Below are 13,014 nucleotides of genomic sequence, written 5' to 3'. Positions count from 1 at the left end.
ACAATCATATTTTTCTGTGTTTATTGAATTAATGACACTGAGTTTCTTTGTTGCGTTACAAGATGGCGGATCTCTAGCGCTGTTTGTGAAGTGACGTCACAATGTTTATTTGAGCGCGTGCCCGTTCCCACAAAAAAAGTTTAAACACAAAATACTCGAAAACTTGATTTTTGCCAGGTATAACGCCTACGCCAACAGGTAGATCGCATTCTGGTCCATATACATGTCAAATTTCAGCAAACGTGTTCGGCCAGTTTTCAAGACTCCCAAATCGCGGCTATATGCGCCAGCTTAACGAAACTTAGCCCCCTTAATCATTCGTTCGAATGAACGTCATCAATGATGACGTCCAATACATCACTCATTCCATACTAGAGTTGCGACACCTTAAGGGTTTCGCGGGATGGAATGAGTGGAGAGATCAATCAAATTTAAAACAGTTATTAAAAAAAAAAATTCGTATGAAAAAATATGGAGGTACGAAAACAAACACATTTGGGTACGAAAACAAATTTGAGTAAGAAAAAAAGGGTACGAACAAAATAAGGGTACGATAAACTATTTGGTTACGAAAAAAATGGCTACGAATAAAAAATTAGGTACGAAGAAAAATTGGGTACCAAAAAAATTTGAGTACAAACAAATGGGTACAAACAAAATGTGGGTATGAACAAATTTGTGTACGAACAAAAAAATGGGTACGAAAAAAATGTGGGTTGGAAAAAAAACAAATTTTGTTACGAAAACAAATAAGAGTACGAAAAAATATAGGGAACTGAAAAATTAGGGTACGATAAACTATTTGGGTATGAAAAAATGGGTATGAATAAAAATATGTGTACGAAACAAATTTGGGTAGGAACAAAATGGGTACGAAAAAAACTTTGGGTACGAAAAAGATGGGTACACAATTTTTTTGGGTATGAACAAATTTGGGTACAAAAAACATTTGGGTACGAAAAAAATGGGTACGAAAAAAATAATTGGGAACAACAAAAATAGGGAACGGGAAACATTTGGTAGGAAAAAAATGGGTACAATGAAAAAATAAAATGGGTACGAACAAATTTGGTTTAAAAAAACATTTGGGAACAAACAAAATGGGTACGAAAAAAAATGGGTACGAACCAAATATGGGTACGAATTATTTTGGGTACAAATTTTTTATATTGAAAAACAATTTTGAATTGTCTAGCGCGTGAATTTTCTCGTGGGGGTAAATTGTCTTGGGGTTGCTATTAACGCTACATGTACTTCCGGCCAAGCCACGTGTTTATACTAACACTTTTTCGTCATTTTATCAAAAACTGGATTTTTCCCAGTTATAACGAATACGCCAACAGGTAGATCGCGTTCTGGTACATAAACATGTCAAATTTCAGAAAAGGTGTTGGGCCAGTTTTCAAGAGACCCAAATCGCGGCAATACCCTGGAGCTTAACGAATTTTAGTTGCCATTATCATTCGTTCAATTAGACGTCATCAATAGATGACTCATTCCATACGAAAAGTTTTGGTACGAAAAATGACGACACAAACATTTATGGTACGAAAAAAAAGTGGGTAGGAAAAATGTTGGTTACGAAAAAAATGTGGGTAAATAAATTACCTCAGCGAAAGTAGCTCAGGCACCTAGTCCCCCGACTTATAACATTACAGGCTTGGCGAAATTGGACAAAATCTGCCGGTCGTCCGGACAGCGGTTAAAAAAATGTGCCGGTCCGGAGAAAATTTAGCCAGACTGACAAAAACAACACAAATTATACATTAACATACACCCTTAATTTTAGCTCAACAAGCACTGCCAGTGCTTTATCCTAATCAGATAACAGTTTTTCAGTGTTAATCAATTCGTCTTGATAGTCCGGACTATCTTTTTCAATTTCCATATCTTCTTCAGTGTCACACAGTTTATCAATTTCCTTTCGAAGTTAAGGATTATAACAACGTAAACTAAAGTAAGAAGTATCGAACATAAAATTGCGGTTAACGGACACTACCTTGTACAATGTAAAATGATAACATTTGTGGAAACCTATGACAAGTGCATGTTATAAGGATATTAGGGCTGTAACAATACATTCCAATATTCGAATTACTCGAATACGGCTGTGGACAAATCGTATTCGTTATCCGCCACCTCCCGAAATGAATATTTGACGAATACAAACAACGTGGTTTCGAGTTTGAGAGTTAAATCATCTTATCTTACCTTACAAATAAATGTTCATACAATAAACCCCTATATTTAAATGTTCTTCCCCTTATTCCAGCGTTTTTCATCATGTTTACCCCACCCACTATGTTACACAGTGAGATTATCAACAAAAATGACGGGCACCGGTTGAATATTTACGATATTGAATTGAAAAATCTTTCAATGGTTGTTTAATGTTTATTTAGGTAAATACGAGTGTTTTGATGCTCAAACTAACACAAAAAGGATTAGCAGATGGAATTTCTTTTTCGTTTATCTTTACGACAATGATTTTGCTACTTATTAATAAACATGGAGCCTAGAGTAAAAGGAATGCTAATGATATCATAGACCCGCCGGCCAACTGTTGACTCTTAATTGTTCTGCTCAAGGATTGTATTGGTACAAGTCATATTTTCTAATCTGTGTTCAAATTTTAAGCAGTTGTAGTCAGTGTTTTGTTATTTCAAATTGTCATATTTCATATTTTCATTATGCAATGATCCCGGCAATGATAATTAATGAAATTGACAAATACTCAGAGTTTCATACTATATAATGTCATGTCAAGTTGTCAGTATTACTTTTGTTCATTGAAATTCATATTTGTGAATAAATATTTGTATTCGCCACCCTGTATTCGTGATACGTATCGTATTTATCACCTATAGTATTCGTTACAGCCCTAAAGGATATCACTAGAACATTGCTTATATTTAATAAACAACGTTTTCAAAGCCATCCTTCATAAAGAAATTAATATTTTAATGTCCTTATCTACTTAAAAAATATGTCAAAGCTAATAAGATCTGTTTTGTTAGAACTCAGTTGCCGATTTTGCGACTGAGTTTGAAATAGTTGTTGTGAAACCAGATGCATTTGCTAATTGTACGTAACAAACTAATTGCAAACATCAAAATAATTAGCGATTTCATTTTCATGATGTAGTAAGGGGTTTGCTTTTCGAATTTTCGACTTTAAATAATATTATTTGTTTGCATTAATTTCACATTTTGCCTGTTGCCAGGACTGACATTCTTGTTAAACCTACTGGACAAAATGTAAATCTGCCGGTCACGCGGCCCACTGGAAATTTCGCCAAGCTTGTTATAAGTCGTATTAGCTGCTCTGTGGCAGGGGTATCGTCTGGCGCCACCAGACTCATTGTGGCTAGGTTCGGCTTATATCGGGCTTCTCCTGCCATTTAAAGTTTAAAAATCCGAGTGTCAATTGTGTTCGGAGGCACAGCATTTTATAAATCCGAGTGTCACTTGTGTTCGGAGACACAGCACTATAAAAATCCGAGTGTCACTTGCGTTCGGAGGCACAGCACATATAAAACAATTCCGAGTGTCACGTGTGTTCGGAGGCACAGCACTTAATTTTTTTTTCGAGTGTCACATGTGTTCGGAGGCACAGCACTACAAAAAATCCGAGTGTCACTTGTGTTCGGAGGCACAGCACTACTTTTTACGTAAAACATTAAATAACATTGACAAAGAAGATGATTTCTCCATTGCAACACAGACGCTCTTTGCATTTAATACATAAAGTGCCTCGCCGATGAGGCTAACGGTGCGTGCGTAAAAATCGCACTCCATTAAAAACGTTGACGTGGCTATAAAAAAAATCCTCCAGTAGTTTTAATTTTATTGCGATTTTTTTAATTTTGGCTTTTAATTTTGAATATAATGATGTAGGGTCGCAGCAAAATAATAGGCTGCGTTGGGGAACCGTAACCACAACATTATTTTGAACCCTGTTGATGCTGCACCCTGTAAATGTTATTAGCAATTTAACAATTGCTCAGTTATACAATTTTATTTCACGGTCAAAGAATTATTCCATTTCTGATATTGCTTGCAAATGCTATTTTACTTAAAATTAAGAAATCAACTGACAAAAGCCTTAAAAACAAGAATATCAGTGAAACTGATGGATACTCCCCAATGACGGGCTTTGTCAATCTATGTGTTAATAACCACCTAAAAAAACTATTATTAGCCTTGGTGACCTTGACCCAAGTAACCTCATCAAAAGGTAGAGGTCCATGCAAGGTACCTACATGCCAAATATGAAAGAGATCAGTCAAGTATTGAAGGTGCTATGAGAAACTGTTACAAAAGTGTGACAGAAGAATCTATTATTAGCCTCAATGACCTTGACCCCAATGACCTCAAACCTCATCATAAGGTAGAGGTCCATGCAAGGTACATACGTGCCAAATATGAAGGAGATCGGTTAGGTATTGAAGGTGCTATGAGAAACTGTAAAAAAAGTGAGACATTAGAATCTATTATTAGCCTCAGTGACCTTGACCCCAGTGACCTCAAATCTCATCATTAGGTAGAGGTCCATGCAAGGTACCTACATGCCAAATAAGACAGACACACAGATTGTTTTATTGACGTAAACTTTATAGTTTTTTGTCATTTACAAAATAGTTATATAAAGCATTTAGTCAATGTGAGAACAAATAAGAATATTTAAATATCATATTGATCGCGTAAAAATCATATAACACTGTATTATGTGAATTGGGAATAAGACATCACTTAGGGAATAAATTGTGTTTTATCAAAAGTGCATAATATGCAGTTTTATATGTTGCATTTATCTAGTTTTACAAATTATAATTAAAACATATACTTGCATATATAATAGCATCATTAAAATTGATTTTACTTCAAAACTGGATTTCTTATTAATTAAAAAAAAACAACTCATGAAATAATACTGTGTCTATGCTGCGCATGCACAGTTTCAAAATACACTTTAAATCATACAAATTCAATCACTGTTAATGAAAAAGTCATGGAAAATTTCTTATTAAGCTTAAATTATAGATAATGTATTACAAAAATATATGTAGATCATGAAATGAATAGTTTTGTTTGAGAAAATCACCAAAATGATGTCCATTTGCAGTTTGATGTCTTATTCCAAATTCACATAATACATTGTTATATTCATACATACATAAATTTAATAAAGAAGTTGTACATACTAAAGAATTGTTTTACAAGTATTAATAAGAAAAAATAAATAAATGTATTCGTGTTTCGCTCGATTAACATATACTGATGATGAAAACAATTATTTGTTATTAACTTTCATAGAAATATTGGAAATATAAGAAAGAGATTGGTTAAGTTTTGAAGATGCTATGAGAAACTGTAACAAAAGTGTGACAGAAGGAGGGACAAACTGGCAACTATATGCTCCGCCGAAATTTTATTTCGGAGAGCATAAAAACTAATTACTAGAGAACATTATATTTACAAAACACAACAACATTAATCTAACAGTATTTACAATTTTACATGTAATAATATATTAATAATTAATATCCAATGCTAACACAAACCTAATCAAACATCATGTATATTTACATAACAAACAACATTAATTTTACAGTATTTACATGCACAAAAAACCAATGAAACATGTATATATTTACATAACACACAACATAAACTTTCATGTAACTCAGCACCCTTCAATCCCATGAAGATGCTTTTCCGTTATCCAGCATTTTCCAGCATATATTGAGAGTAAAGTAAGATTGAGTTCATGGGTCGGAGTGGGCCGACAAGATACAGGTTATAAGTAGTTTATTTATGTTTTGATACAAATTTCCTATTTATTCCGACAACCTATTTATTGGAATTGTTATTGCTTGACATGTTTGTAGATATTTTGTTTTTTGTTTATTTGTTAAATAGATTTGACGATGGTAATATCAGATTTATGTAAAAATTGTTGATTTTATGTGCCTTTCAACAGATGCAGCCAGAGCAGGGCGAATAGACAAATAAGCCGATGACGCATGTCCCGGGACCTGTCATCTATGCCCTGCTCGGCGACACCTCTCGTGGCTATTACAGGTTATTAGTAGTCTATTTATGTTTTGATACAAATTTCCTATGTTTATTCCGACAACCTTTTTATTGGGATTATATTTTTTATGCTTGACATGTTTGTAGATATTTTGTTTTTTGTTTATTTGTTAAATAGATTTGACGATGGTAATTTCAGATTTATGTAAAAATTGTCGATTTTATGTGCCTTTCAACAGATGCAGCCAGAGCAGGGCGAATAGACAAGAAGCCGATGACGCTGCGTCGAGGGACCTGTCATCTATGCCCTGCTCGGCGACACCTCTCGTGGCTATTGTTGATGGGTCGGAGTGGGCCGACAAGATACAGGTTATTAGTAGTCTATTTATGTTTTGATACAAATTTCCTATGTTTATTCCGACAACCTTTTTATTGGGATTATATTTTTTATGCTTGACATGTTTGTAGATATTTTGTTTTTTTTGTTTATTTGTTAAATAGATTTGACGATGGTAATTTCAGATTTATGTAAAATTTGTCGATTTTATGTGCCTTTCAACAGATGCAGCCAGAGCAGGGCGAATAGACAAGAAGCCGATGACGCTGCGTCGAGGGACCTGTCATCTATGCCCTGCTCGGCGACACCTCTCGTGGCTATTGTTGATGGGTCAGAGTGGGCTGACAAGATACAGGTTATAAGTAGTCTATTTATATTTTGATACAAATTTCCTATGTTTATTCCGACAACCTTTTTATTGGGATTATATTTGTTTGACATGTTTGTAGATATTTTGTTTTTTGTTTATATGTTAAATAGATTTGACGAAGATGATTCATCCATTGCGTCGCAGGCTCTCTTTGCATTTAATACGTAAATATCTGATATGATGGTGAACATGATTTTGTCTGTAATATCAGATTTATGTAAACAAAATTGATTATATGTGCCTAGCAGTTGTATGTTAGGTGCCTACATACATGCATGTACTCATGTTTTCTGAATATAATTTGTTCCATTAGAGACATGGTATTTATTTCCCAGATGTAATTTTAAGTTATAAATGCAATTGTCGTTCATAGATTAAAACAATGGCACATTCTTCAAGTGGTGTTCTCACTGTATTTATGGAAAAATTTTGTTGTTCTGTTTCCTCTAAATTTCCGTGGCACAATTGAACACGCTCATCACTGTAAAAAATATAGTGATTATTATCAACACACCCAACAGTAGTGTAGTGTTGGTGGTGATGATTGACAGACGCTTTGAACTCATAGGTCTCGTTGTTAATAAAAATGTTATTATCAAGAGAGATTCTCTTTTGTGCACTACGATGAATATTTATTATCAGGAGACTGGGCGGTCTGACCAATTCACGTTTGACCTCATGTAACTTTTCACCACAATGTTCACAATTAAGCAATTTCTGTTCCATTAGCCATTTGTTAATGCCCTCTTGTATACGTATTTGTGCTTCTTCTATATCTACAAGATTGATTAAGATTCTTTGGGATCGGAATTGTTCTTTGATTTTTGAGGAACTGCAACTTTGACATGTTTTTGTAGTTTTGACAGTTCCCTTGTGAATTTGGCAATTGTATGTTTGATCAAGACGGTCAAAAAGTTTAACAAGGAACTCATCCGCATCGTGTTCTATTCCTAGGCGCCAACCAGGGAGCAGGGACTCTGTTAGTTTTATAATTGGCATTTTAGGGAGATCCCTTAGGGGTAAATTGTGATGCCGATAGGCACGATTTACAACCTCATTCAGTGCACAAAGAGGACAAATCTCATTTTGAAGGTGGTAACCAGAGCATTGCTGGTGCAAGTATTGACACTCCCTTAAGAAGGCATCAAAACTTCTGGTATGGCAAAGAGCTATAATTGGGGCATTCAAAAAGCACACATTATTTCCACTGTTTTGCAAACCTTTAAATGTTTGTCTGGAAATATCAGGTCGAGTTTTTAGGGACAGCAAATTTTCATTAGGTATGGGATCAAGAGGTGACAATTTTTGTTTTGGGGTTGGTAATTTCCTTTTCTTAATGTCACATGATGGGCCTCCGAGAGATAACTTATCGTCAAATTGTCTTTTTAAAACCTTTGGTTTAACAGATTTGTTCTTTTGGTAATTAGTCAAGGTTTCATAATCCTCTTGACTTATGTGTGGTGCTGCTTCAGCTACCAGATATTCCTGGGTTTCGATCAACTTTTCAAGCACTCTCATAATAACATTTGTATCGGTGTCTATAAACATAAGTTGCACGATGCGAATCAGTTCCTCTTTGTCCTTTTTGATACTTAACCTTTTTGCAAAAGCTTGATCTATGATACTGTTTGCCAAATCATTATAATGAGTAGTCCAAAATGGGTCGCCACAGTTTTTATGTCGGTACATGCGTTCAGACTTAACTTTTACGGCTTCTTCAAATGCTTGTGCATCAAGAACATTTTCCTTAAGCCTTTGTACTTTAAGGTCCATGTAATTTGGAAAAGTACGTATATGAAGATGGGCGGGACTTCTAACCCTAGAAATGGCAACCAGGAATATGCCAGGCACATGAAACCAGCCATCCAGATCAACTTCAGCCAATGGGAAATTAGCTCCTTGTCCTTTAAAACTTGTTGCTGCATCTCCTCCTTCGAGTGGCAAGGCGATTCTAATCATGGGTATGTTTGACTTTGTCTTCCCAGCTTTTTGTTTGTAACTTTCAACAGGAGGAATTGGGACATAATTTTCGCATCCTGGTAATCTTAAAATATTTGGGCCCGAGTAATTGGAAGCTTCTATTACCATAAAATCAGGCATTTCTGGTGGGTTACTAGGACCCTGAAACTTACAGGTCATGTGTACGCCTGAAGGAAACTCATCAACAGTATCCTTACAATAAGGAACATCATCAACAGAAAGCAATACACTCTTTGGGGGAATCTGCTGTACTTTTCCACATGTATCGATTGGTTTTGTAGTAATGCAGTCCTGTAATTCTCCTGTTTTCAAATCTGCACTAGTTAAAGAAGCAACAATGCTGTCTCTGTTATATATTGGTCCCACCAAAGTATGTAATGATCCATTGTAGAGACCTATACTTGGAGCAATGTTACGTAAGAGCATGACTCTCATTCCCCTGCATGCGTGCCAGCTGGGTGGGGCACCTTCAAATTCTTTTGCAGACATTGCTCTCAGCTTGTTTTCTTTTGCTGCTGGACGATGTATTGAGTCGATTCGCATTATCGGATTTCCTGTTATTTTGTGATGTCTGAGAAGAGCTTTTGCGTTTTCAGACTCAACAGTTGACCTATTTTCATGGTTTTTTGAATGAAAATGATACCCATGGATGATATGTGCACTGTTCCACTTCCCGTCCATCTTCATATCACGTTCTGTTGCACAGTTTTTCCTAAGGAATAGCATTTCTTTTTCCCTGCATTTTTTACCATACCTCATATTGACAAGCACTTTTCCAGTGAAACATTGACTAATGGGATCAACATCTGTTCTTTTGACTTCAGTCAAAAACACAGCATCAAATTGGCCCAGCATCAGATCTTTCCGACAAGCAGTAATATCATCTGATAAAAGACGATCTTTAGGGGATGTTAAGGATTGCCATTTGTCATAGTTTGGTATTGTTTGTAACGGTGGAAATTTGAAGACCTGTCTAAACCTTATCAAACCATTAATAGAAAGGGAACTGCATTTTTTGTTTTCATGCGTGTACGAACGAGCGCTCCAGAGAGGTTCAGCTGCAATCGGAAGAATCTGTGCTGGGTCCCCAATAAGAACAATGCCAATATTGTCGAGATCAATGTTGCACTGAATCAGTCGTTCAGTTACAAAGGCAAACATCTCTCGTGACAGCATGGAAAACTCATCAACAATGAGGAGAAAGAATTTTTTGGGGTCAAAATTGAGCAAAAGTCTGGAATATGTGGCAGATGTTTCTTCCAGACGCAAATCTTTTTCATTTAGATGGACAGGTATACAAAAAAGTCGATGCAAAGTCTCTGACTTGAAGTACATCTGACTTGATGCAGCTCCTGTGGGAGCTGCAAGTTTGATTCTGTCTGTCCAAGTGCTTACCTGTGCATCTGAATCAGGGTTAGATTGTAAGAGGCTTATTACACTGCTTATGATGCATTTTAGTGTCCAGCTTTTTCCAGTACCTGGATTGCCCATTAGAATGAGACGCAAGGGGTTTGGGGGAGGTGCTTGTTTATTTTTTTCCCAATTTAATCTAATTTTAACATATTCAACAACAATGTCATGAGCCATCTTTTGTTTATCATTTAATGAAGATGCTTCAAATGAATTACTTGACAAAACTCCTTGTGTGTTTGTGAGATTTGAAATATGAGCATGTATTTCAGCCGTAGAAGGTATAACATTCTCTCCTAGCCAGCTCTTCATAAAATCAACACCTTCAGGATTAGCTAAAACGTCAGAATCACTGAAACATGGCTTGGAATCTATGCCCTGCTGCGGGGCAGACCGCAAGCGATCAACGGGGTTTTGATAAAATTGTTCATTTTCGGGTCGTGCTATCGGTTTTGAAGCGGAATCGTATTCACTGCTTTTAATTTTGCTAAGATTAGTGTCATCAGTTGCATCTACTGCACAAGCTTGCTGGTTTTCTTCGACATCTTCGTCTGAGGATGAATCTGAATCAGAGTTGTTGTTTCGAGGAAGATGGTGATGTTTCCAAAATTTGTATGCCCATGGTGGAAGTCCATTACCATCAAGAAATGTTTGATTGAATAGATCAATCCAAGCTTTCTTTAAAGATTCTGCATCTTCAGCAATTGGTGAGAAGTCAGTAGTTTTGTGGCAAGGAATCTTCCAAAGGCAGAGTGTTCTACAATAGTGCCAATATTGTTTTCCACGTGGATTTGCCATTCTTATACCATGGCAAGGTATGAGCTTTAATGCATTCAATCTGCCATTTCTTGCAGTACTTCTTCTTTTAAATTGTAAGAATCTTGCACCATCATTGGGTTTAATTTCTTTAACATCAAACAAGTCACAAAACTGATGTAGACACATGTTGCATTGTATCTCTGCCTTCAGCTTTGGCGACTCTTTGCCACATTCGATGAAAACAGCTGTTGTGCCATGTCGCCCATCAAATTGTTTAATGAGAGGTGGGAGAATGTAATCTTCACCATCTTTTTTATCATAGTCAGTTCTCAGCAGAGACAAACCAGATACACTGCAACTTTTGATGTTAACATTTGAAAGAACATGTGGGATATTTTGATTGAGGTGAGTTGCCTGAAAGATAGATGTTGTGCCAGCAATTGCATGGCTATTGTACATTTTTTGAACAGCACCTTGATTTATTGGTTCACCATCTTGCAACTTCTCCATTGCAGTTATGAGCACTTCGTTAGATGTTTTAGTGGGAATTGCATCTTTAAAGGCATATTTAGTTACATACTCTGTAGCAGAGTCACCAGTATCTGAAAAGAACTCAAGATTTAAGTCCTGCACCCTATTGTCTTTATTTTGGCAACAACTGACCTCTATTACTGGAGGTTTTCTGAGAAACTCTGGCACAACAGCTTTGTCATCAGCATTGCTAAGAACATGCAGAATCTCAAAAGGATCATGACCATTAAACCATTTGTCGTTACATTCAAACTGAAGTTGAAAAATTTTCTTATTGTGTTTGTCAGGCTCAATGGAGGGTACTTTATTCATTGGTTGCGGTTTTCGCCTTTTACAGGTAATAACCTCTGTGGACTGTTTATTCCCAGTTTCCTTGCATGTCGATTGCTTTTTCTTAACCACTGCACATTTATCTGTCTTGGAAGGCTGATCGTTTATTCCTGTATGACCTAAGTGGCGACATGTTCCATTGACAACAGTCACATATATTGTGTCCAATGTTGAAAAATCACCGGTTGTGAGGGCATTGTCTATCACACTTGCCATGTTCAGTCGGCAGATGGCGGAGGTCCTTTCATAGATGAAATCAAATGTCTTGTTTTTACCATCTGCTAGTAAACCTGCATTCCAGTTGGTGTAGAATGGTCGCATATATTCAATGTAATCCTTCCTTGCATGATCCCAACAGTCGAGTACCCTAGTACGGATAGTGTCCTGAACAAGAGGATTGTCGAGATCTTGGCCAGTATTTAAACATTCGTCTTTGGCACTCTGAAGGCAGTTTTGTATATTTAGTTTCAAGCTGTCCATGTGCTGACTGAATTCACGACTAAAATACAGCCTATGAGCATGTGGATTGGCATTTGCACCCCATTCAAACCGTGTAAAATAGGCATCACCATCATATCTAATTCTAGATAAAAACGTTGTGTCCAGCTCTGCCATCAATGCGCACATAAACGATACGATGCTTGGATACTGTAGTACGTTTCTTCGCCGACCTTCCAAAAATTCTTGGTCACTCTGGATGGAGAGGGTCTCTGTACCTGGACAGACTTTGTGAATTGCCGGGTGATGGTTATACGGTGGAGCACGAGTCTGGAACAGCATAATTGACATTGGCATTTTGTCTTTTCGCCAAGGAACACTTTCTTCCCAATCCCGTTGAACAGCTATTGCATCATCCCTTGACCTTTTCCAGAATGGAGCTGTATCCGGTATTGAGGACTTGAACATCATTAGGTTTGATACAGTCCAGTCACGAAGCTCTGCATTTTGCATTAAATCCTCTTTTACAGGTATTCCAGTTGTTTCAAAGGCATCACTTTTCAGAGCGAGCTTGGCCTTTCCCTTGCTATGTTCTCGTTTAATCATGCTATGAACTAGAAATTGAAGCTCAGTATTGACCATCGCTCGTTTTTGTGCGCATACCCAATACAGGTAAGCAAATTTGTAGCTGCCTGATTTATTTTTAATGCTACGAGGACGTTCTTGGTGTGGACATGCATCACCAGTGAGGAATACATCCGGGAAAGCCATTTGTAGGTATCCTTGTGTATCCTCAGCAACAGGGTTCTGACGGTCCACATCTG

The 13,014-nt window shown here is 36.7% G+C and overlaps 1 protein-coding gene across 1 annotated transcript; it reads left to right on the top strand.

Moving 5' to 3' along the window:
* The first annotated feature begins 6,276 nt into the window (after positions 1-6,276).
* LOC127833708 (uncharacterized) lies at positions 6,277-8,778 on the top strand. The gene is made up of 3 exons (XM_052359125.1): positions 6,277-6,404; positions 6,598-6,727; positions 8,510-8,778. Exons 1-3 carry the CDS (start codon positions 6,310-6,312, stop codon positions 8,711-8,713), a joined length of 429 nt encoding a protein of 142 aa, XP_052215085.1. The 5' UTR covers positions 6,277-6,309; the 3' UTR covers positions 8,714-8,778.
* Positions 8,779-13,014: the final 4,236 nt, after the last annotated feature.

This window comes from Dreissena polymorpha, chromosome 6 (genome assembly GCF_020536995.1).
Source record: "Dreissena polymorpha isolate Duluth1 chromosome 6, UMN_Dpol_1.0, whole genome shotgun sequence".
Classification (NCBI taxonomy): domain Eukaryota; kingdom Metazoa; phylum Mollusca; class Bivalvia; order Myida; family Dreissenidae; genus Dreissena; species Dreissena polymorpha.
This window is presented reverse-complemented; position numbering and strand designations above follow the sequence as displayed.